The 26557-nt window shown below is 34.5% G+C and overlaps 1 protein-coding gene across 5 annotated transcripts in view; it reads left to right on the top strand.

Annotated features, from left to right (window-relative positions):
• The window catches only part of ANKS1B (ankyrin repeat and sterile alpha motif domain containing 1B), a 444013-nt gene that overhangs the window by 163669 nt on the left and 253787 nt on the right, over positions 1-26557 (top strand). For all 5 annotated transcript variants that reach the window (XM_030479097.1, XM_030479093.1, XM_030479096.1 and 2 more), the window contains one exon: positions 6458-6638. In XM_030479097.1, the coding sequence (XP_030334957.1) occupies positions 6458-6638 (181 nt within the window). The remainder of the gene's footprint in view (positions 1-6457; positions 6639-26557) is intronic.

The following is a 26557-nucleotide window of genomic DNA, read 5'->3' as shown; positions in this document are numbered from 1 at the left end:
TACCTCACAACTCGTAGCTGCCTTATGGTTGCAATTAAAATGAAAGTAGAAGCCAAGGAACATGGAAACTGGGAGATCTCTTTTTTCCCCCCTTATTTATTCCCAGTCTGATTTGCCAACTGAGACAAGACCAACGGTCGAAGACGGAAGGGGGAAGCAACCTCTGACCTTTAATTACATACTCCAGTGGAGGACTCATAAAGGCGAAGCTAATATAACATGCACAGAGGAGAACAGAACCACAGGAACAGAAAGGACTGTGGTTATATGGTATCTAAAATCACATTGCACGATTTCCTAACTACAGGCTACAGGAAAGAGCGATCTGTCTGTGCCATCCTTGAGCATGTCGCTAGCAATGAAGTGATCAAAGTATGCCAGTGGGCCATCAGATTGCTGTGAAGAAGTATGAGCTTGCTGCTCATGCAGGATGCAAGATGTGTCTTTCTAAATTAAAAATCAGTCAAACAGAAATTTCTAGGATGTTGGCACTATGATGTCATTAAAAATTAATTTTGTTTTAAAATGCACTATGCTTTTAGTAATGAAAAGGATCTATGGTTAAAAAACAGTTAAACCATTTATATATATACGTATTTAATTATTTATTAAATTCCCATGATCTTGTAAGGTCCCTGTTGTGGCTGCTTGGGCTGTATTTGTTGCCAGCCACTGTGTAATTTCTGCCTTCTGGTTTTAAACTAAATTAAGATGCTGGGAAGTAAAAACAAGAACGTCAAGATGGGTTCTGAAACTGCCTCTATTTTGTTTTTAACTGTAGTCATAATTTAAGTATCTATGAAATGGAAAAAAAGAGGAAATTATATTACCTTATTAAGAGACAACGTCTCTTCAGCTCGTTTAACATGGAATTTTGAGGCTTGACAGAATAATTGATTCAGGTGTCTAGTAATAGTTCAGTGCAGTCTTTCACTTCTAGGTGACATAGATGAATCAAACCTAGATCCATTGTAATCTCCAGTTTTTGCAGTTTCAAGGCTACTTGATCATCTTAGTTCAGATCCTTTTATTCAAATAACTTCTGGCAGCAGCATTGACTAATGAAAATGTATCAGGCCTGCTGGTTTCTGCAAATCAAACCTGAGGTACTGGAGACAGGAGTAAGTGAAGAAGCCTGGTTTTTTACAGGCTGTATTTTACCAAGAAAATTATGAATGTTATGGGATTTTATGTAAGTGTACATGAGCAAAAGAGACAAAGATAGAAACAGAGATGGTACGTTGGGATGTTGAAGCAGAGGACAGAAGACTGAGAAACCATAAAAGTGATGTGAAAGTTGAATTTGAAAGGGATGACAGAGGTTAAAATCAAATGCATTAAAGGACAATGAGAGGGTTGTAGTGAGTGGTAAAGCCAGTGGGAGATAAGACTGTTACGGAGTTCATTTGAGAGACCTTGACAAAACCACAGAGAAGGCAGAGAAGCAAGTTTTGGAAGACCAAGTAGAACTGGAATCAGCTAGGATACTGTCAAGGGTGGTTTAGAGTAAAACAAGTTGTTTTCAAAGGAACATAACAATAGATAGGAAAAAACTGAGAAAAAGAAAGAGGTAAAAGAGAAAATGAGTATACAGAATTAGAATGGGATCTTAAGAAAGAAAGAAGCTGGAGAAAGGAAAATTTCTGAAGTAGGAGTGAATTGATTAGGGAATGAGAAGAATGGATTCATCTGAGCTGGGACCAAAATGAGGGATTTCCCATACTATGTTGTATAAGTGAGATGAGCCTGGGGAAGGGGCTACGGCCTTTTACTTTCTTTGCTAAATCTGCATTTTATGTAATAGCTAGAATTTGAGAATGTGGGTTCAGTTCTTTATATTATTATACATTTTATGCATGGTATAACACAACTGAATTCAGTTTTTACGTTATGCAGGACAGATGGAATTTGGCAGGATTTACCAAAATGCAGAATTTCCTCAGGCTCATTGGTTCTTAGTGGTTTAATGAGCCATGCATCTGTCCATTGGGAGAGCTCTCTACCCTAGTTCAGCATCTGTAAAATGGGGCTAATAGCTCTGCCGTGCTGCAGAGGAGTGTTGTGAGAATTATTTCTTTAAAGACTGTGATGGTGCTATGTACACAAATCCCAAAGATAAATGAAGGCAGAGTCACAAGCTTATATTGCAGTACTTCAAAGCTGGAAAAATATTTTTATGTTAAATGAAGAAAGGAATTTTGCCCTACTGCCTCTGCTAAATGTTATGAGAAATATTTGAATAATCCCTTGTGTGCTTACAGTGTTACATACGAGTCATGGTAGCATTACAGAATTTGCATGCAACTTCCATTCATGGGAGCACTGTAAGTCATTACTTCTCTCTGACAGTATGTGTATTTTGATGCCTTTCCTTTTTTGCAGTGTTCAAAGTGGTATCTTTCATTGATATATGTTCATTACTGATTTAACATGCAAATATTTTTATTAGAGCTGATTTGAAAGTTATTTAAATTGCATTATTGAAATATGTTTCAAGATTTTTATTCGTATATTTTTGCTTTTGCATTGATGATAAAGTTTCCTGATTTGGTATGCTGTTTTAGTGTTTTCTGGGTCAGTATTAGGGCAACTGAAGTAATAGTCATGAAGAAACATTTTAAGCAAAATCAGTCGTTAAAGAGGTTCACACATAACAAGTAAATTAAATACATGAATGTAGTGAATAAAGAAAATCTACTTAAGGAAAGATCTGCAAGTGGCTATGTAGCATATGTACGGGGGTGAAGTTAAGCCATACAAATGCTACAATTGCACAAGGGTTATCTAGGTGTGTCCAGGTGTTTTGGTTAGTACAAGGAAGAAGTAGTGGACAAAGCTGGCTTTTGTATGAAGAGTGAAGGAAACATCATCTCTTTGGGACAGAGTTGTGTTTGTACAAACTCCGCAGCTGTAAAACCTTGACCCCTGACTACATTTCCTGGACATTACAGTATTCCATGTAGTAAATAATCTTAGAATTATTCAAGACCTATCATGAGTGATCTTAGTCAATGTAATTCAGAAATGGCTTTAGCAGATGCAATCTAGGAAACCAAGGTACAGGACTTCAGTAAATGACTTGTTAATTGCTGGCTACATATTCTGCCAGTAAGGCCAGAATTTGACTTCACATTCTAATACATGAAGTAAGGATTCCAGAGTGTGTTTATGTGTGAGTGACAGGTGGGATTCAATCTGGGACTAAAACGCCTATGCTTTTGACTCTGTATATAAGAATGTCTGTCTGATTTGCATTATAACTTCCCGTCGTGCTCAGGAGAGATGTAAGATTTCATTCTCTCCCCAAATGGCAGCTGGAGGCCAAATGGGATGCCCTAGGGAATCTCCAGTGATGGTAGATACCTGCGTTAAGGGCAGTGAACTGATAGCAAGGTGACTAAAGTGAGGCAAATTGTTCTCTGGACTCTATTGATTGTATTGACTAGATCTCAATTGACTGTAATGGGAGCTTAAATACTTAGTGGAGATTTAAATAGCTATGCTGTAAAGTTAGTTGTTTAAATCTGGAACTGATTTTAATCCTAACTATAGAAAAAAAATCATTTTTTTCTACAGTTTTTGTGCAAACTGTACTTTAGAGAGACACGAGCAGAGGGATGCAGTCAACACAAACTGGTTTACTGCATCTCTCTTAGCATACATTAAATGAACAATTAACATACTTTAACAACAGAACATTTTACAGGACCAAGCAAAGGTGCAAAAGGCTCCTCTAGTTATCTACAAAACCTTGATGCTAGATTCTTGTGTAATTATGTAGAAAAATTATTGGCACATGTTGACAGATGGACCTTGTTAATTCCAGAGAATATAGCAGAAGCATTTTGCTGTAGAGTACTAGAGGCTGTGTGAGGTTCTGTACAGAATCATTAGATTGGAAAGACGTATTAAACAGATATGCTTCTCTGAATTAATCATGTCAAAGCCCAAAATAATATAGGAGGTATTTTGTATCAGCCAGGTCAGCAGATGGTTGTGTATTATCATGAACAAACAGAAAACATGTTTCTAGCTTTCCATAATCATGTTTGAAAACCACTTAAGACTTATTTTATATCACTGACCCATGTCTCCAGAACAAATCGTAGCTATTTATTGATAGACACATTTTTAGAATCTGTGAGCAGTTGTAAAATAAACTGATCTGTAAAAGAAGCTTCAGAACAGTGTGGGGTGGGGTTTTTTTGTTTGTTTTCCCCTTCACCCTCCTTCCCCAAGACCTTGCAGATGGCTTTGTGACAATTTTAAAGATGTTAATTTGTAATACTATACTGAGGTGTAGTGAAATAGCTGATCACCCTTAAGTTAGTAAAAGGCCATGTGATGTATCAGATGCTTTTGGGCCATCCCAGCTGCCCTTTGAGGTAGGAACCGTCTCAATTTAAGAATAACTAGAGATCTCACACATTGTGTTACTTGAAGTGTCACCTTTTCAACTCAGAAGCTGAAGTCCTGAAAAACCACCAAAACACCATTGCTTGGGGAAGGGGCCAGAAACATGTTTCTAAATGAATGGAGATCTTTTCCAGTTTTAGAAATAATTAGGTCATTGATTAATTTGTTGTCCAGCAAAAGCATGCAGTTTAGGTTTAATTAATACACATGAATATTTTTGGTCTGCGGAACAAGTTATTTTGGCTCAGGTCCCAAGCAATGGCTTTTAACCAAACTGTTTGATGTTGGAGTCTGTCCCTCTTCATTGAACTCTCCTATGAAATCACTAGACCTAGGAATCAGACTTTCAAAGCAGAAGCTTCTTTTAATTATTGAAGTAAATCCCCTCAATAGACCATAGATGAGTTCCAGATGAATGCCTGAATTTACCCTTTGCAATTTTTTAGTTTTAACAGGACACAGTTAAATCACTTGGTGCCCAACACAACCTTAACAACTAACCAACATTATACAGACCTAAATCTATTCAGTTTTTTATTTGACATTCCATTAGAAAGAGTGAATTTTTAGTGAAAACAGTCTGGTTCTGTATTTGTCATACAAACATTGCAGGAATCGTAACCTAAAAATGAAATAGACCGCAAACAAAATTGAAAATTACTCCACTGGGATAGATTGTATTTTAACAGGTAGTTCTAAGTAAGGGACGGTGAATAGCTTCGTGGTCCAAAGAAGATCTTATTGCTCCCAAGGCAACTATTTGGTCTTGACACTAATAAGTAGCAAATTCTTGACCTTTACAAATATTCTGACCTGTTAAGCCTGACATGCTAATAAAAGAAGAGTTAAAACACCCTTGACTCTCTTTTTCTATTTACTTTTCCCACCTTTATTTATCTAAGGCAGCCATTCCTGAGATATTTAACACTTTCATGAAATAAATATACAGACAGCCATAAAGTTGGAAGCAGGGTCTCCTGTATTTTGGAGGAGAAGTTTATTGGTTTAGGTCATTAGCCTTTCAGCATTAAGGAGTATGGTGGCATTAGGATATTTTGAGTATGGAGCCAGATGGCTGCTGCAACAGACTATTTAGCATGACATTGCAAACTTTCAGTGGTCTGTGTCTTATAGTCCATGACATCAAGCACTAAGGTTATGCCTGTATAAATAAGTAGTACAGTGCAATTGAAACAGATTTATGTAGTGAAAAACATTGTTGCTGACCTAATGATCACACTATATAGATTTCATTGTTTTTTAATTTGGATTAGCTTTAGTGTGATCCGGTGGTCAAAAGGCCATGAAGAGTTGGAGCACATTTTGTACAATCCTGGAATGTACCTTGTGGTGTAGATCCACCAAAAAGGAATGGGCTTCTCATGCTCTGAAGCTGCTCTGCAGTCCAAAACACAGTCGTTCAGTGGGGTCAATTCAGAGGTTCACTTTGAAAGTGAATATTTGATATAAACTATTATAAAGTTTTTCACTATTCCATGGAAACTTATGAAGAAACTTTGATTTTCATGTATGATTTTAAAGCTGACACTTTTCCCCTCAGCTTTTAGAAATTTCAGTCTTTGAATATTTAAGGCAGCCCTTTATAAATAGATTAAACAGTAGAGAGTTGCTTTCGAGTGCTGAGTGCTTGTTGTTATTTTGTAAATTCCATTAAACAAGCATCAGCAGTCTAATTGTTTTGCAAGATGTGCCCGGCAATGCAGCTGGTGAAGAGCTCCCTTTCTTATCAAAAGATGATTGCAATTATTATATGCAAGGCTGTAAAACACCATTTTATTTTGAATTAAATTGATTAGAATGAAGACCTGCTTTTTTTCTGATAAAAATTAATCCAGATTTTGGAAGGAAATTGTTTCTCCACACCACAGCTTGGCATATGGAATGATTTTAGTAGTATAACCTGTGGGCCAAATAAAAACAGTAAAAAGAGAGAAACCTTAGTTAGTTTATTACCCCTCAAGTAATGAAAACTATACAAAAAGCCTGTATTTTTCACTATTTACTTCTATTTTTCTCGTAGCCTAAGCAGCGCACATCAATAGTATCTTCTCTGGAATTTCACCGAATGAATCACAGCCACAATTATTTTGAAATCAACACATCCATTGGGTGTACAAGTTTTATTTCTACTCCTGCAATCGGTCCAGCTAATTATTCCTTTGGATCTTTGGAACCCAGTGTTGAAGAGAAAGAACTTCCAGGTATAGAAAAAAAAGCTTTACTTTGCCTGTCAGCAAGGCTTTACAAAACTATTGGTCTTTGGGCTTACACCGGAATTGCTGTTGTCTTTGGTAGTGAATTATATTTATCATAAATACACAAAATTATTCTTGATTTTTTTTCCTGCTGCTCAACAAAGGATTTTCATATTCTGTGACCAGTATTATTAAAATATACTATTTCCTGAATGTTATATTTTGAATAAACCAAACTTTGTTTTACAGAAGTGCTGTGAACTTAGGTATTGTAGTTTTTGAAATTACAATGATTCAGGTACGTATCTACTGTCGTCATTGTGTGGCCAGCATACTCTAATATGAATTTCAAGTTGGGAAAATCTAATTAGAAATCATTATGTAACCATCAGTAACGATTAGGAAGGGAAGATTTCTGAGTAACCTGACATTGTTTCTGCAAGTAGTAGTCATAGAATCATAGAATAGTTAGGGATGGGATTCATTAAAGCGGAACTTTAATATATTTGCTCTGATGATAACAATATAATAGAATAATAATGTGATTGTAACTGTGAAGGTTTTATCTGTATGTAGAAATTTACACAATGAAAATGCTTTAAAAAGGATTAGAATAGTTCCTTCTTCACAGACCAAAACTTCAAGAGCAAGAAAGTGTTAGTAAACCATGCATTTAGCTTCTGCCCCATCAAATTTCATATGCAAGTTGCTTTATTTAGGCTAAACTTGTAGCAGAAGAGTGTAGCATTTGGGAAAGCTGATGTATTGAAACAAATGTCTTTTGGTAGCTAGTTTATATAATATGCAGATGGAATTATTTCTTTTAAAGGTATACTGTATTTAAGGTATAAATAGAAGTAGATTAATCTAAAAAGTAATACAAATATTGTAATTCAGTACATACTTATCAATTGGCTTCTGCAGCATTGGTCTTTAAATGAGATGAATCCTCTACGTTTCTGGTTGGTAGGCTTCAAAAATTCTGAAAACTGTTGCTTTTAAAGGATCAAAAAAAGAATTAGTTTCATAGTTAAATCAAAGGAAAACTATATTATTAAAGAACTGTCATGAAATAAGTTCGGTAAGAAATCCTATCTGTTATTGTGAAGAAAGAGTTAAAATGATCAGAAATTATTCATATTATTTTTCTTGGCCTTTTTCTTGGATTTTCATTATCTTTGAAACTAAAGAATGTGCTTATATTCATGGACATAGCAAATCTTCTCAAGCCTGACTGGGAATAATTAATTTGAATGGTATCTTCTATTCCTAGGTCTGGTGTCATTTGACTATTTACGGTTTTGGGTGGTTTTTGTTGTTATTGTTTTCTCTACTGTAAATTCTCTGCAGAAGAATATCACAATTTTATTCTAGGTAGTTGAATGATACTGAATATGTCTTCGTGTTTAAAAGCAAAAATAAGAGAACAGAACATTCATTGGAGTTAGTAATGAACTACTCCAGACTTCTGCTGTTGCGTAGTTCTGATTAAATTCTTCATAATATCTGGATTTGTTTTACTTTTATCTTTAGTTAAATTTACAATAGACTGCATTCAGTAACTCTTAATAACTGTGTTTGATTTGGTCTGAAATCAGAACTATAATCTCATGCTTATTAGAACCGCACATTTCGAATTTATGTATGATGTGATTTATGGATTGAGTGGAAGCTAATTTCCTCTTGTCTCTGCCTAGAAAGCTAAGAAAAAATAACAAAGGCAAAATGACTGGGCTACTTCTACAAGTTTTTCAAGAGTACAGTTAACTAGAAGTAAATTGTTATTTTACCATCTTTAAGTGAAATAGTTACAGTCAAAGTGAAACTGGTTTCTAGCCTGGAACTATTTAAGTAAAATATAGGATCACAGTTTAGACACAATCTGAGCCTGAATGAAAAAAAACACCGCATTTTATTTTGCTCATTAAGGTCCTTTTGACTCCTTAAAGATAGATGATGCGTTGTAGTTCTGCAAGAGACAAGGAATACTAATGTGTAAAGAGAATAGCAAAATCCAGAAAGAACAGATCAAAACTGTCTCTCTTAAAAATGTCTCTGATTCTTGTTGCTTACTTGGAGTGTTAAAAGCTGAACCTTCAATAATAATGGTTAGCAAGGAGTAGCAGGAGCAGTGTTCTGCTGCAGCTTTTTTTCTGCTTTAGCTAGCTGTTGTTTCACTGAAAGATTCCTTGTTCCTTTTCCAGATCTACAGTGAAAAATTCATCATATGTCTTGATTATAATCCTCTGAATTGCCAACTTGATCTGAAAATTCATGGATAACCTGCACCTTAAAAGAATGTTTAATTCAATAATAATTGAGGGTTGGCAGGGGGATTGGACTAGATGACCTCCAGAGGTCCCTTCCAAATCTGATGATTCTGTCATTTGTGCGCATTCCAGTGTTTCCTTCTATATTATATTCCTGGACATTTATGTTTCTCATGTTTATTTTAAAAGTCATCATCAGCAAAAAGCAATGAATTATTTTGTCATGCTTGTTGAGGTCAAGGGTCTTCTGGTTGACCAGAAAGAAACAATATACAGAAAGAACCCATTTTCATAGTAACTGGAGCTAGTAGTTTTCTGTTGCCTTCTTGGAAACAATCAAAATGCTTTTTACGGGATTTCTAAATCTGGAACTGCCGTCTAAATAAGGCATTAGTATTTCCCTACTCAATTTCAGTGTTTTTCATTATTTCTTTGGGAAAACTTGGAATGATTCATTATCATTTAGGTAAGAGTGAGAGATGAATACAGCAAAATAATTATTCTGATTCTGAAATCTTCATCATTTTACCTCTACCTCAAAAGTCTGCTACCGAAGAATAATCAATCTCTTGTAACTGTTCGTGGATTAGAGAAAACTCCTTTTGATATTTGGGCATCACAGTTTTACTCTTGGTGTTTGCTAATTCCCTACATCCCCTGATTTGAAACAGGAATCCTGATTTTCAAGAAGTGTATTTCTATCAAGTAGGAAAACTCTGACCTCTACCACAGTACTGTACTATCTGACAGCATATGACAACATTTTCTGATTAATTAGCTGGAAAACAGTTCCCATATAGTGGTAAGTATGTGCTTTAGCTTTGGCATCAGATGGCCTTGTGTGTAAACAAAACCATGTGTGTTGCCTGCATGGACGGTAGAAGGTACCTTAATAGCAGGTTGCCTGCAAGCAAATGTAAGGATAAAGATTCTGTTAGTTTTGAACTTTAACTGGTGGAAGAACCTGCAACAAGTTGATGGAAACTCTTCTCTCACTCTAGCATTCACAGGGCAGACTGTGAATGCAGTTTTGGTGTGACCTATTTTCACTGCTTTATTTGCAACAAGAACATGGAATTCATAGAAGTATTCTCAAATTCGGAGTGAATGATTATCCTTTTATAGCACTGTATTTCACCTCAAGTTGGATATCAGTGGATCCAAATAATGTCAGCTACTACCATTAAACTTTCTATACTAGAAGTGAGTCCACTGCATAGGACAGGGAAATCATTACTGTATGTAACTCCATCATGGCAAGATGGTAGTCATTTTCTTGATCATCTGAATACATGTTTAGTATTTGTGGGTTTTGTGATAACAAAAATGCAAAATTAAAAACCTGACAATCAGGTGATGGTTTCATATGTGAGATGTTCCTCATGACCACGTAGACCAGTAGGTGTGCAAGATCATTCGCTCCAGAAGAGGGCAGTCTGGGCTTTCAGGAAGATGCCTCTCTAATATCATAGCTCTATGCCTTGTTATATACATCCCTGAAGTTCGTTTGAAACTGTAAATTTCAAAGATTAAAGGCAGCAAAATTGTGGCTCTCTTGGTAACATCAGCTTGGCACAATCAACACTTGCGGTTGAAATTGTCACTCTGGATTATGTTATTTTTCTTTTCTGCTTGATCAGTCAGAATAATGGATCTTTCTTTAAACCATATTAACTTCATTATGTCTTCTTGTACTGAGTATAATTGGGCTGTGATGTTAAAAAGACATTTCTGCAGATATTATTCTTCTGTTTCAGGTCAGGAAATAGAACTGTACTCAGATGAATATATGCAGCAAAAATGTCAGCAGTTGTCTGTAGGTAATCTCATTGCAATCTTTATTTTCAGTCCATTAATATCTTTAAATTTTCAATAAATTCTGTATACTGTTCATTTTAAGAGAGAATACTGGTACCTGAAAGTATTTACTGAATTTATCTCTCTTAGTTATAAAGTCTGTCTCCACTGTAGCGCTTTAATGTAGCTCTTACTCTTTTTACATGTCTTGTTTTCTCACTATGAGTGAAGGCTATATCATTCCTTAAAACAACCCATAATGTACAATTCAAGAATTCAATCTTTCATATATGGACTTTTTTCAATATTTCAATCACATCTTAGGATTGTTCTAGAAGTGTCTTCAAATCTTTCTTTAAAGTAAATATCTGATCAAATTGTTTGTCTCACAAGCCAAATTTATCCAATTTCTCTGAAGCAAAAGCAGCCCTACACTTCAAGATAAGCTTGCAGTTTTATCTTTCTCTTATGAGAGAATCAGGATATTCAGCATGTTAGAATTAGACACTTTGTTCAGAGGTTCCTGGCTATGCTGCATTTCTAGATAGAGTCAAAATTTATTCAGCTGCAGGAATGTTCCTTTATGTGATGTTAGCAAAGCTGAAGTAGGTCACATATTTGTCAACATTACTTTCTTATTCAAATATCTCATTTATTAAGATCTGATGTGAAAAGATCAAACTGTGATGTTTATGAAGACTCTTCAAGCCTTGTTTCTTCAATTATAAAAAGTTCTGGAGTTAAGAGAAGTGAAATACAAAATAAGAAGAATGCAAAGAGAAAAGAAAATGTCTTTTATTGCTAGAGGGTATTTTTAGATGTGTGATCTGTTCATGGTAGACTTTATCTGTTAATAATACCTTACTAATTGCCAAAAGACCACATGGTTTTCCAGTGACAGGGCAGGGGGAAGACTGGCATTTAATTAAATAAGCATAATCGACAAATACTGGTAAATAAATCATTCCTATCTCCTGTATATGGATTCCTAGACCTCCAGTGAAGGACTACCTGAAAAAATGGTATTATGAGCCTTTGCCAACCTATCAGTGATTGAGAACTCTATACCAGATGAAATGCCTGAGAATGTCAAATTAAAGCCCTGTTTTCTCTGGTTTTTAATTTTCTGCATCATCTTCTTCACTACAGTGCAACAAAATCTACCAAGGTATTCTTTCAACTAGGTTCGAGCCTTTTCATCTGTGAAGATTATCTGGTTTTTCCCTTCAATTTGTAGTCAAGTTCAACTGAGTGCAATTAGTAAGACGTAGTCAAGCTATTCCAGGAACTGCTACTGGGGATCATACTCAGCACTGTCTCAAACAATTTCTTTTTTGTTCTAATTAAGTTGTCCAGCAGATGTAGCATGCTAAGGTCTCCTTATGTTGCCCTTCTTTTTGCTGCTTCTAATTTCAGCCTTTGCGCAGTTATCCAAGGCAAAGATACAGTCTGTCCCAAAAGAACAGAGAAATTTAGGGTTAATTAATATTATAAACTTCAGTTTGTTAACTGTTCTGTCTTAACACCTTCCAGTTTCAAAACAATATACTTCATGAAGCTCACTGTGATTATATCTCACTGTTACAAACATGCCAACATGCAGTGTATAAATAATGTCCAAAAAATCTGAGAGCAGAGAGATCAAGTGAGGTGATGCCTGGAAAGCTGTAGATGGAACTCACTCCTATCCTTCCATTCAAAAGCAATATATCTTTTTGCAAGAAACTGATCTATGCTAGTGCTTTCATGAAACATTATCTGCAATAAGCCCTAAATCCCATGCCACTTGGACTTAAAAATAGCCTTGTTGGAGATGATAGTTATATTTTTCCAACTTCATGACAGTGTTACCTAGCTCTTCAGTAATGCCTATACTTTGTTATATTTCAGTCTTTTCTCAGGCTTAAATGAGTTATCTGGACTAAACTCACTTAGTAGCTGTTAGTATGAACCTGCTTTCAAAACACAGAGTCTCACATGTCACTAACTATGTGGACATTCTGATTGTTAAGTCAGTAGTAAACTAATATGAAAATAAACCAATCTGAAGCAGGCATGTTGAAAGAATAAAACCGCACATGGGTCCCTATTCCTGCTGTCAGATATAGCATTGGATGTGTTAATAAAACAAGAAATGACATGAACAGCTAATCTCTTTTCAAACTAAATTCTGAATCATCTGACCACATGTGGATAGGTATGTGTTGAGCAATGTGCTAGCTATCTTTTATTCAGATGGCTATTCTTGAGGATTTACTCTTTTCCTCCATATTACTTGCTTACTCTGAATAAAGTCAATAAGCAATTGTTGACAATACAGTGGAAAAAAAAAAATCCCGTGTAATATGTAAAATATGTTCACAATTTTTGAAAGCCTGTATTCTTAGCCCTCAGTCTGGCAAGCAGGAAGGTAGGAAATAGAGTAATACTGTGATGATGCTGGAGATGAGACTTATTTAGAGGTTGTCCTAAAATTGGGGAAGATTTCCCTTAGAGGGATCCTTAGGAATACTACATGTTACACTACAATCAGGTCCAGGTATTAGCTATTTCTTCGACTTTTTTTTTCACTTAAAGTAAATGTAAAGCAAGATATGCATGTTTGTATACATGTCTATTTGTGCTATTAAAATCTATACGCTTCATTTAGTTGCCTGGTCCTCCTTTTGTGAGATAGTGGAACAGACATGTAAAAGTGGTTCATCACATCATAAAATGTTTTCCTGAAGGAACATCAGATATTACAACAGTAATCCTATAAAGACTTTTGTAAAGAGCTGCTTTGGAGGAGCAGGTTATGAATGCAATTTTTAGAGGCAATATAATTGATGTTTTTAATTATATATATCTGATGCGCATTTTCCAGTTACAATAATTATCCTGACAAGTAAAAGTATTTTCTGTAGTGTTTAATTTACAATTCCTAGCCATTTCTAGAAGCACAGTAAATATAGGCAATACTAATTTATCTGATTGTCATCGTAGTCAATTCTTTGCTTTGCTGTTTTTTGTTTGTTTGTTTTAGTTTGGTTTTTTTACCAAGCTGCAAGCAAAGTAAGTCCTTAACTTGCAGTGGGACCATTTGCAGAGACAGATCATTTTAGTCTTTAGGCTGTCAGGATGTCTTGTTTTGTTTCCTTATCTTTCTTTGGGACATTTTGTAAATATGTGAACAGACCAAGCTGTGGAGGGATGCTCATGAAAACTTCAGTCAGAATTGTCTTTGCAAGATGAGGGCTGTTACAAAAGGACATTAGGATGTTTCAGTCTTCACAGTATTGTTTGTGGTACAGTTTTCTTTCACTCTGTAAATGCATTTAAAATTATTGTAGCATCATTTAGAATATTCTATTTTACATTTCTATCTTTCTTTTCTTGTTATCGTGTCCTGTTATTCTTATTTAATTGCTTTTCTGCTTCTTCTCCTTACCAGGATGTTTGTATTTTTTAGAAAACTTTCCACTCACCAACTAGATTTTTAGGTCCTATGTGGGAGGATTAGAACTGAAGGAAATAGTAAAAAATGCCTGTTTTTTTAAAAAGAACTTTTAGTCTTCAGAGCATACTTAGTGAACACCAGTTAAAAAAAAAACAACCAACCAACAAAACAAGCAAAACCTCTCTGCATTATCTACCAACAAGTAACAAAGAATTTTATCTGTTTTCTTTTCACCCAAGACCATTCTGAAATAAAAACAATTTTTGTTTCTTTCTTATTCTCTGTGTATGTAAATAAACTACATCTTTATCTGTTTGCTGTTCCTTGCTGTCCTATTGTAATGCTACTGTCATTTGCTGTAATAAATCTATCTTTTTATATTGTTCCACACAGTATTAAAAAAATGGACTATATGGGTCTGAAAACAAGTCTTCTGTACCTTTGGTGAATATCCACCACTAGGGTACAGTTAGTCTTACTCATGAGCTAATTAACTAGGTATTTTATAACCAGCTTTAGTTGAACAATGTTAAAGAGACACCTATCAGAATACGTTGGAGGTTGTAGTATTCTTGCAGAAAATGAAAGTTTGATGCCATTTAGTGAAAGGGAAAAACTGAACCCAGATCTCCCCTATTCTGCAATAGTGACTATAATTTTGTCTAAAATGGAGACAATGCCATGATTTACATAATTTTAATTCTAGCCTCGAACACCTTTTTTTTCAGCAGGAATTAATCAATAAATCTGAGACACTTTCACAAATGATTGGAGAGTGACTAAATAGACCTTATTATAAAACATAATGAAATATTTATCTCTTATTTTTTTTTCCCCTGATGTTATTGAATAACTTCTAAGCAGTAGCTAGTTTGATAGTTTGAAATTAGATAAGAATTCAAAATGGTACTGGCAAGTTTGCAAAAAAATTAAAAATATTCCTTCCTTTCAGGAGCATTTTTATCCTTTGGTAGAGATAAATAATTGCTCAGGATATAATAAATAATATAAATTGAAAGCGTGAAGGATTTTCTTTGAAAATCTATAGAAATACTCTATGTTATACCTAATTTGGTCTTGGTCATACAAGTTCTGTATATAAGTGTTCATTTTATAGCTCTAATTGTAAAGTTGTGTAAAGTGAAAGGATTTTTTTTTTTTTCCCCCATTTCTAAGGTTTAGAGTGAGAGACTCGTTATCTTCTTAGAGTTATGCAGAGGATTCACTGAGAGTTTGGACTTTCTTAGATGAAGAAGATAGATGCAGATGGCCATGTCTGGGGAAGATATAAAGCTCTCCTCTGAAAATATGTCAGAACTGTCAGAGACCCAAAATGAATAAATTCTCAAAAGTTTAACAAAACCAGAAGGATATAAAATAAAAAGCATTAGAAGGGTTGTCCTGAGTAAGAGTGAAGTTTTATCTACCCTGTGTCATATTTGACAATGAACAAATACAAATGCCTTTGGGAAATGTGTAATTGAAAGGAAACAAAAAACCCAAAACCATTGTGACACCTCTTCAGAACGTCATTACAGCCTTCACCTATTTGCAGGCCAAAGTCTTCCTAAGGCCAGGATCCTCCCGGCTATTTCCTATGTGTTATGAAACCTTTGCAGATTTATCTTCTATGGATTTATCAATTCTCCTTTATACCTGCATATAATTTTTGTACCCACAAAATATTATTGCAAGGAGTTCCACAGTTAGCCAAAATCTAATCCCCATGAGGAGATTGCACCTTTTGTTCCAATCGTATAAAATTCAGGAGGCTGAAAAGAGGGTCCATTGTTTATGTTCTAGAGCTTTCATTTGTGTGACTTGCACCCAGCAGACTGTGACACCAACTGATGCCAATTTTCTGTATTTCAGAAGCACTGTTCATAGAATTAAGATTCTTAATTCGCGAAACATAAAACCATTTTCTTTTCGATCATGGTTTTGTTTTTTTTTTTACTTACAGATATTTTACATCAAGAGAAGCTCTTTGTTAAATCATTTGAAAGAAAAGTCTTAGTCCCAATGTTGTTGGTGTTTCATATAGCTCATTAGTGGCTATTTACTATTTGTACATTTACGGGAATGAAAGTATTGAAGACTTAGCAGCAGCATTATTTATGCATGTTATTAATATTTAATTCATGCTGAAGTACCCTGTTAAGAAAGAACTCTGAGTCGATCTTGTACAGCTCACAAGCAATAATATTAGTCATCTCCTAAGGATTTTTTTTTTTTTTTAAAGAAATTATTTAGGAATTGCTGTCTCCAGACGTATCTCATAGGAATGCCAACATTCTCTATAATCCTTCTTCTCCACGATCCATATTGTGTCATCAAAAAAAAACCAAACGGACTTCTATACAGTCTTACCGAGAAGTTTGTGTCATACCTGTGATGATCAATAATTTGTAATGCTATCTGCAATCTCTTTTTTAATGTATCAAGTAGCTTGTAGCTTGGATAATAAGATCTGTGCTTCTGGTATCAATCAGGCTTTTCATGGCCGCAGAGAATTATGTCCTTGCACAAATGTTTGCAAGATGCTTACTTGTCAAGAAAGAAAAATCTCCATGCAAAACCTCAAGCTATATGTGAAAACCCAAACATGTACAAAAACCAATTTCATCATAGCATTTTCAGTACCATTTTAATTAAAATCTAGTTTAGTTGAAATTCAACTTAGTTGAATTCTCTGGGGCCCGGTATGCTTGCTTTTTTTAAATTTAAATTTAAGTTTTTCTTAGAATATAATGCTCCCTAGCAGGTTTTCATTTATCAAGCTATCACAGTGTCAGATTATATACATATTTTTATGCTTGAGAGCTTATTAATGTTGTGCTTAGTGTACATGAACTATAGTCAGGAGAAAGGTAGATGTAGGTTTATTCAGTTTCAATGTTCACTGGATTCCATAGAATACTATAACCCAACACTGTAATTCTATAATAACTCAATATTTCAATAGAAATAATTCAATGAAAAATGATTTAAAGTTATTTTACTTTATGCTACTAGTTTTGGTGTTTCCCATAGCAGGACAGTGGGGTTGTTGTTGGGAATTTTTATTTCTGATAAATGGATTTAAATTATGAAAAATCTACATTTACCTATTCAATGGGCCACTAAGAGGCAGTTTAATAGCGTTCTTCCTAAGGCAAAAGTATAAATCAGGTATCCTTCAGATGCATCCTATATATCACATACTTCCTGGATCTTAAAATATTGTCTTAAAATGTTCTTCCACCTTAAAAATAGTGGAAGAACAAATCCTGTGTATTTTCTATTTAAAAAAAGTCAGCAAAGTTATATCACTCATATTGAAACCCATCTTCCCATTTAATTTCATCCGGAAGGAATACAGTTCATGTGCTCTGAAGATTGCTCCAGGATGTTGACCAAAACACCATAAATGGGAACTGTCAAGAGATTTCACAGCCAAACTATAAAACTAATGTAGATGTAGCTGTAAGCCTTCAGTATAAATCAGCTCCTAATAACCACGAAAGAATGAGAAGAAAGAAAATAATGAGAAAGGAGAGATTTTGTATAAATCCACTCCTATTAACCATGAAAGAATCAGAAGAAATGAAACAGTGCAAAAGGAGAGATTTTGAATGTTTTGGTTATAGAAAATGATCTAATTTTCCTTTTACTGTGTCAAATATCAGAAAGATATGACATACAAAGGAGCTTATTGTTTTGCTTTTTTGAGATAAATTCCAGGAAAGCCAATTGTTAGAACCATAAATATTCAATTGTTTGAATTGCTTGCTGTTTATTCAAGCAACTCAAATAACCCTTACCTGCTTGCTAGCTTGCTTGCATCCCTCTGAAAAAGTGAGATGATACTCATAACTGCCTTCTTCTCTCTCCTCCTGTAGAAGGTGTCCTATGACATCTTCATAGGCAAGGAAGAGACGGCACTGAAAGAGAAATAAATTGGATGAAAAAACCCGAAAAATACTGCTGAAAATACAGGTTGGGGGAACAAGGAAGACTCTTTTTCCCTGTATTACAAAGGTGAAAATATGCATTATTTCTCTTGAGCAACATGGTCTGCATGGACTATAATGCCTCAAGCTTTTTCACAGCTTAGAAAGTAGTTTTATATCATGACCACAGAATAATGGTCACAATTTTTTTTTATTTTTTCCTATTGTAAAATGATATATGGTCTGCCCATCTATTCTTTCCCTTTTTGAATAATGTACTCCCTTTCAGAATTTACTGGACTGTAATAATTCCTATAGGCAAAAAAAACCCCTGATGATGCCATTCCAAGCCAGTGGAACTGACAGCCCGTATCTGCTTACATGTTGTCTCTGCATGTTGTCAGGGGAAGTTCTCCTTGGACACTATATCACTTATTCAGAAGTACTTAGAGATTTTAGGCAAGCAGCAATGTTTTGGTGGTTTAACAAATATCTGTTTCTCACCTCATCTACTGTAACTTCATGCTTTTACTTGACAGCAAATGTTCAATTAATCTACTTCACAGTGAAATAAAGCTGGAGCACCGTACCTTACCATCTATGCAGGAGTGCTAAGAGTATAGTTGTGGCCAGTTACTGCAAGAACGTTGATGATCAAGTGATATGTTGCCATTTATCATGTGACTATACTTTGAAAAAGGATGGAGAAATGTAAATATCATTAATCTCAGTTAAAGATAAGGTGAGCAGCATTAAAGTACCAAGTGCCTTGCTTAATTTTGAAGGAAAAATTTGGAATAGACCTTTTTCAAGTCCAGTCAAGTGTCATAATCAAATTTAGGGTTGTTTCAGGATTTCAGAAAATTCTGAACCGATGGACTTTTTCTCTTAAGAACATTCCACAGTATAGCAGCAATTGAAACATCACCTATAGCAACAGTAGCCATGGGGAAATGTTTGTCTCCAGTAGTGAAAAAGCAAACCGCTATATGCACTGTTAGGACTTAGAAACCAAGCCTGGTTACTGGATACGCATGTTCGTTCTGTTCTGTTCTTTTGCATTGTAAACAGTAAGACCACCCCTACTAGTAAATACTGTATTCATATACTGATACTGAGCTACAATAATTTTGACCAAAAAACTCCCCAGCCATCAGTCCATGTAAAATCAAGTTCGGCCTCAACAGATCTTGTATGATTAGCATCCTATCTGTAAGCAAATTAAGCTTGAAGAAATGATTACTACATACTGTCATTAAAGTAGTGTAAAAAATACTAGGAAAAAATACACAAAATAGTAAAAGAATGTTAAATATATTTCACAGCTATTAGTCATCTTAGTCCTAAATCCGATAACCTGAGGATAACACTGATAAAAAAAAAAAAAAAGATAAATGTTTCTGAGCAAATAATTTTTTATCTAATAGAAAAATATTTCTTAGTGTTCATTATACCACTCATTTATTCCCTGGAAACTTGTGGGCTAAGCTTGAAATAAACTAATGATATGGCAGTAAGTCCAGTGGTTCTCTTAAGTAAATGTCAATTATATGATTATAGTAAATCTGATGAGAAATTCAAAAGTATTTTGTATCCTGACTTAGGAATACTGTCATCTGTCAAAACTGTGTGAGGAAGAGAATAAGAAAAATGAGATGAGTCAAAAAAAGGAGACGAGAAAGAGGAAGCTAGGATAGGATAGGTTAGGATAGGAACAGCTAGGTTAGGATATTTATCTGTGCTTTAAAATACTTCTTTCAACTACCTGGGCTCAGCAGGAATTCAAACCTTTGTCTTCCATATCACAAATGAATAACTCAAACTCCTGGTCTTGTAGGTTCATACTGTCTCTAGTTTCATCCATATATTCTTTTCTGGAGCTGAGAAACCTTTTGCCAGGAAAGCGTTAAGGAAATCCACAACTACATCTCATTAATCTTTTGTTAGATAATTTAACATTTTCCACCAAGAAGAGCAGAAAAATATGTGGAAAAGTACTAAATTATCATTTCTGTAAAACCAAATAAATGCAGATACATTATCTTACAAGACAGGTAAAATAAATTGCAACTTGTTTTTAATAAATATAGCATATTATTCTGCATGCTACTACTTATTCATTCACAACCTGAAAAACAAATTAGGTATTTTATAAAGGAATTTTAATTACATACTGTAGTTGTATATTCAGTATTATCCTTTAAAGTCACTGTATAGAGCAAAAAGTGCAAATATACTTTGCAAAATAAAATATTTGGTAAGATATCTATAGTTATGACTATCTTCAGAAGACGTCGTATTTGATACTGACAATATATGCAATTCAGTAAGAAAATGTCTTTAAAATGCTGATTACTAGTTAAAATTCTCTAGGGGCCTGATCCAAAGCGTATTAGTATTAGTGAAAATATTCATACTGAGTTTTGCAGATTTCAGATAGAATCAGACTCCAACACATTGAAAATTACCAGCGTGGAAGAGCTTTTTCTTTCTGAAAACACTGGAGGCAAATACATTGGTTCAAAACCAGTGGGATACCATTCTGAACTAAATCTATAATTCTAAAGTAGAATATGTGCATGATTGGTCTGAACAGTGATTTAAAACAGTTTTGAGTTAGACTGGCACACTTAACTGACAAGGCTTGGGATTATTCTGTGCTCTAAAAAAGCATTTAAATCTTCACGCTTCCTGTTTTTCTGAGGCTAGAGATCAATTTTGGGCATTTTAGCATAGTACCTCACTTATTTCTGTTTCAGATTCTAAAAATTGCTTTGAAGTATATGCCAGAAGCAAAATTATTTCTGCCCATATATGAAAGAACTCATTCTCTGTGGCTTCCTCAGACATGGAGTCAATTTCTGCTCAGGAAAAATATCATTTTTAAAAATAGAATAAAATGTAACTCCTAATTTCAAGTTTAGCATTTAGAAAACATTATGGGCTAAATTGTGGCGCATAGTCACAAGCTCCTCTGACGGAGGTACATCAAAGATGATCTGTTTCGTTTGGGCACAGTCATTTCTGGGAAATAAGAGAAAGAGGAGGGGGTTTTGTCCATTGCATGTTATGCCAATGGAGAAATTTACTTGAATCCTGCTGGATATGTGGTTATTAGAAAAGCATGCGAGTATTAGAGAAATTTGTTCCATTTCCAATGTTTTTGACCCTTTCTTAAGAGTGCAAGTTCATGCAAAATAATTTGAGCCTGTTATCTCCTTGCCTGGTATTCTCAGATATGTAATGTACAATGTGTCAAAAGAAAAGAGGATTGGTTTATCTCTTCAGTCAGCATGAAAAGAGTTCAGGGAGAGTTGCTGTCTGCTGTTCTTGAACAGCTGTCTTGCTAGCTGATGTAAGGTCTTATGGCAGGCTTTCACACATATGCAGAGCAGTACAGAGTCTGGCCCTGTGTAGATTCAGAGCAATATGTAAATCGAAAATGTAGAATTATGTTGTATTTGAAAGAGACATGCAGTTCAGACCATCACAGCTATAATCATGTTACTACTATCTGGTTTTCAGAGCATTTTGTTAACAAATTTCTGCATAACTCTGAATTCCAAAGTATTACATTACAATGAAGCATTATGTCATTATCTCTGTTGCTGAGACTCAGGGTCAATTATATCTCCCTATGTTAGTACAGACTATAAGGAGTTTTCATATAACGTGAAGGCAGAACATGTTATCACTAAGGATAGGATCTGTGAATCATGTTGCACACAGTTGTAGAGTTGTCCAGGATACCAAAAAGATTTAATCAGTGGCTGAAGTGGATCTTTGAAGCTATTAATTTTGCCACCATCTATTCGCAACCTTTCCAGTTTTAGTGCAAATCCCACAATCGCTTCCTGGCTTGAGGCTGGGAGGACGCATTTTCTTTTAATGACCTATCATTGGAGATTTCGTCTACATAAAACATTAGTGAATTTGGTTGTTGATACAAAATCTAAAGTACAGCTGAGAAGAAACATATTAAACATGTGGAAATTAATCTGACATTCTCTTCTAAGAATCAAAATTTCTGGAATAAGTAAACTGGATATACTGGTAAATGCTTTAGAATACCATGTATGAGAATGTGTTAATAGGCTAGAAGATGATTAGCCAAAATTTGAAAGGTGTTTGCATTGTTTAATGGTACATGGTGTAATGTTTGCAAAATGAAAGTATATAGAAGATTCTTTTACGGGATTATCTTCTGGTGATTTTGAACCTTTGTCCAGGCCCAGAAATGCACAGTAAATGTGAAGGCTCTTTTGGAAAGTGTGGTTAACAATAGAAATTTACCTTTCCAATGAGGTGTTTACTAAATTTGTTTGAAGCTCAAAGCCTGAATAAGCAAAACAGACATAAAAGTTGTCCCAATTACAGCTGAAGTGTGATTCTGCATATTTTCTTTATAATTAGATAGCATATTGGAATTATAGAATTGTGATAAAGAAAGATTTGGTGAAAACTGTGCTGCCCTGATATTTTGCAAAGAGTTACTGAAAATAAGTGAAGTGTGAAGCATTTCCCAGATGGTAAAAATTCACTCCAAGGAATTTAAATTGATACTCAAAATGTTGCTGTGTTCTTTAAGCTCCTTTTGCATCTTTAAAAAGAAAATTGCAATGTACTCTAATCACTGCCAATTGTACTGTAATTTATTACAGGGAAGATTAAACGAACACAAAAATTGCAGGTGAAAATTTGATCTCTCCCTGCACTAAAATCTTGCAGTATGACATCCTCATCTTTCAAGTTTTGACCTATTTTTGCTATATTATCATGAAATTGAGCTTTCTTCAGGGAAATATCCGTAAAGCATCATGCCTTTGTGAAACAACTGTCAGCGTTTATTTAGTTACAGAGACGTTTCCTTCAGTGGAAGCAAGATTTCTTGCAATCTCTTGACATAGTATTAGTTTCTAAAAAATATTTTTAATCAAAGATTTCATTATTGTGTTTCAAGTATTTGAGTCAGTTTAGCGTAACAATCTAATATAAACCTTACTTCAAATTCCTTAACATTGCAGTAGTCTTACTAGTTTAAATTGGTTTCCTGTCTTAAATGCTGGATTTTTATTTTTTTTTCAATATTATGCGTATAATTTTGTTATCCTCTAATATTTGATATGTGCTTTATGTAAACAGCATCAATGCAAGTAATGTTCACTTGATTAAAGAACAGAAACATACAGATTTAATTTGGTATTATCAGCATAATAATCAGATCTAATTCATATAAGAAATGGCACATTCTTTGTCAAATGTGACTTACATTAATAAAACAAAATTAAGTACCTCCAAAATAAAAATATCTATAAACTCAATGCAGAGAAATACTCTTCTAAGTTAAGAAAGTACTTGTACATGCTCCTGCATAAACACGTTTTCACAGGATTTCCAACACAGAACTTCAATGGTTTATGAAAAACAAAGAGCAAAAGTCCTTCAGCTGTGACTGATCCTAATTCTCTCGTTGCTCCTGCATCATTCAGAAGCAGATCACAGTTTCACCCATCTAGGTCACAATAGTTTGTCTATCTAAAATGCTAAGCAAGGGAAGTATATTGTTTAATTTCTGTAGCAGAAAAATACATGATGCTGCTCATAAGTCTGCTGAATAGTTTCCATTGTGTTCTTCAAAGATAACTGCCTGTTAGTGGTAGTTAAAACATGTTTCATGTTTGGATCAAAGCAGTTGCATGAATGACTGTGCTTTACTTAGTAATTTATTTCTGTACATTTTGCAAGGAGAATTACTGCATACATTTCCATGTACAGATAGTACAGCAATATAAGCCTTTCAGTTTGAGATACTGATAAATGAAGGTGCTGTTTAAAGAAGATTGTTCTGATTTTGCTTTTTTAAAGTTGATGGTAAAATACTAGAGGAAAACCTGAAAAATGAAGAGATTAAACCAATTCATTTTATAAAGCAACCAAAGATGAGGTTCTCAGAGTAAGCATATTTTAAAATAAAAAATAATAATGCACAAGCTTTAATTTCCATTTCTCTTAAAAGCCGTAATAGGTATCCAGACTTCTTGAGCATTTATATGAAAAGCAAGACAGGTATCCATGCAACAGTAGATAAATATATCTGCCTGTAAACAAACTGTGACATACTGATAGACTAATAATTGTTTTCTCTTTAAAGAGACATAAGCTCAAAAACTCCATAAAATATGAAATGCAGCCACTATACTAGGTGACATATTTATTGTCAGATTTCTTATTAGTGGAAATCATACATACAAAATGAAGTATGTATCTTTAGCATGTAGCTGAGAAACTGGGTTAAATGCCAATTCTTAGAATTTTACATTTAAACTAAGATCGAAAAGAAGAGCTGTTAGCAGCTTCAGTATCTACTTTAATATTTGCCGCATTGCTATGGTTTAGATTATTCTTCTGTGTTTGATGTTTTGGAAATGATTTATTCTAAGACATAGTTGCTGGGGATTAATCACTGTTTCCCTAACATCTTTATCACTGATCTTCCGGTCTTTAGATGGAACCCCTCTCTTTCTAAAACACAAGGAATGACCATGCATCTGCTATTTTTCTAATTCAATTGGACATGCTAAATTCTGAGCTCTTGGCTGTGAACCTGCGTTGACTCTTCAATTGCTTGTATTATCTTTCTAGGTTAACATACCCTGACTATATTTCCTTCCGTGCCAAATGATATTCATTTGCTCAAATTACATTCAGAGTATCTAAGAAGACTACACTCTCTGCTCTCTCAGATACAGCTATAGAATAATTGCTAAAATTAGAGTTAGCCTTGTTGTAAATACTACTTTTAAAATACTATGGGGGAAGTAATATTAATGCTACAGTTAATATTCCATTACTAATGCGTATTTAAATAGTGCAAGCATAGATTACTGGCAATCTTTTTTGTGAGACATTATCAGAGCCACATCAGCAAAAATGAAAGGTGGTACTGGGACTGTGCTATGACTACCTTGATTTAGTACAATAGTACTAGTGTTTAGATTGCAGTGATTTTATAAGGCCTATGCTTTGCTGCTCAGGACATCAGCTGGGTAATTCAGCTCAAGAAGAGCTTATCCGTTATGTCTTACTGACAGAAAACTTCTTGTGAAATTAGTAAAAGAATGACTTTCATAAATCTTACATATATATCATAGAAATTAATCCAGAATATTTTAATGCTTTGCCTATTACAAAGATGTTGCTAAATATCAGGGAGTATTTTTGTCTGAACAGTAATTTTAAAATTCAGCTTCCTTAATGGTTCAGTGCATTTTGGAAATAATGTAAGTTGTTGCTATCAGTTCTTTTCCAATTTTGTTGGTGTAAAATACGCATCAAAACCAGACAGTTTTTCTGATCTTACGTAAAAATGTTCTACTTCAAAAACTGGATACTGATTCTGAATTAAGTGGATTCCCATTCAGTGCAATTACTTTTCCCATGTTTCGTTTCATTGCCATGGAGCTGGGTTGCCTAAGCAACCAGTAAAATACCAGGACCAGGATGTGGCTAATGCTTTCCTCCTTGCTTCTGGCCTTAATGCAGTCAGTGCTGTGCAGAGCTCCCAGTCTTGAGTGCCCATGTAAGGAAAGCATTGCCCATCACACTTTACAAAGCATAAAGTGAATAAACTGTCCTGGACTAGACAAAACCTGTGTTGTTTCATTGTGAGGGCTCTCCTAGGAAATATGAAGCTAGAGCTGTTGCATTGGCGAGGTCAGTTCTCATAGCTCTGTTCTCATAGGGGAAGTTATCAGGGAGAAAGCAAAAGTACCAAGAAGTGGGGAGACACACAGAGAATATGCAAAACATATATGCAGACAATCACAAACTCTTGTTAGATCTTCATGTTCTCTGCATACACATCATGTCTTGCCCGAATGATCTATAGCTCTGCAAAGCAATGTTCCTGGGTAGGATATTTTCAGGGGTCCTGTTGGTGGTTTTCACATTTCAGCTATTGTGGGTAAAGAGGCACCTAACTGCTCCTCCTTTGGGATTAGGCAGAAAGTGAAGTAATAAACAAGACTTCAACAAAATTTGTTTTGCTGCAAATTGAAATATATTTGAAGTCTCCTACCTCTGTTTAATCTACAGCAACATTTTTTTGGTAGATTATGTTGAAATATGTGGAAAATCAGAAATAACCATGTTACATTCTTAACTTGTTCTTAAATGTATTAATTAGATTAAGTACTCTTCAGATCAGATGCTATAATATGGAAAACAGGGAAATGATATATTAAAAAGATTTGGGGTTTTTGAGTTTATACAATGAGAAAAGTTTAAATTCTTACTAACATTGCCTTTCCTGGTTTTAATATTTGATATCTCACATTCATTTTTTAAGCAATTTTTGTCATGCAATTTTATTTTTTTTTTTGTTTATTAATATTTTCCACGGAGATGAAAGATCAGATGCAGTTATGTATTTTCAGTAAAAATTGAGGCAATAAGAAGGTATTTTAGGAAGATGCTTATGTACAGTGA

This window comes from Strigops habroptila, chromosome 3 (genome assembly GCF_004027225.2).
Source record: "Strigops habroptila isolate Jane chromosome 3, bStrHab1.2.pri, whole genome shotgun sequence".
Taxonomy (NCBI): domain Eukaryota; kingdom Metazoa; phylum Chordata; class Aves; order Psittaciformes; family Psittacidae; genus Strigops; species Strigops habroptila.
Note: the sequence above shows the minus strand (reverse complement) of the source record. Positions and strands in the feature narration are given on the sequence as shown.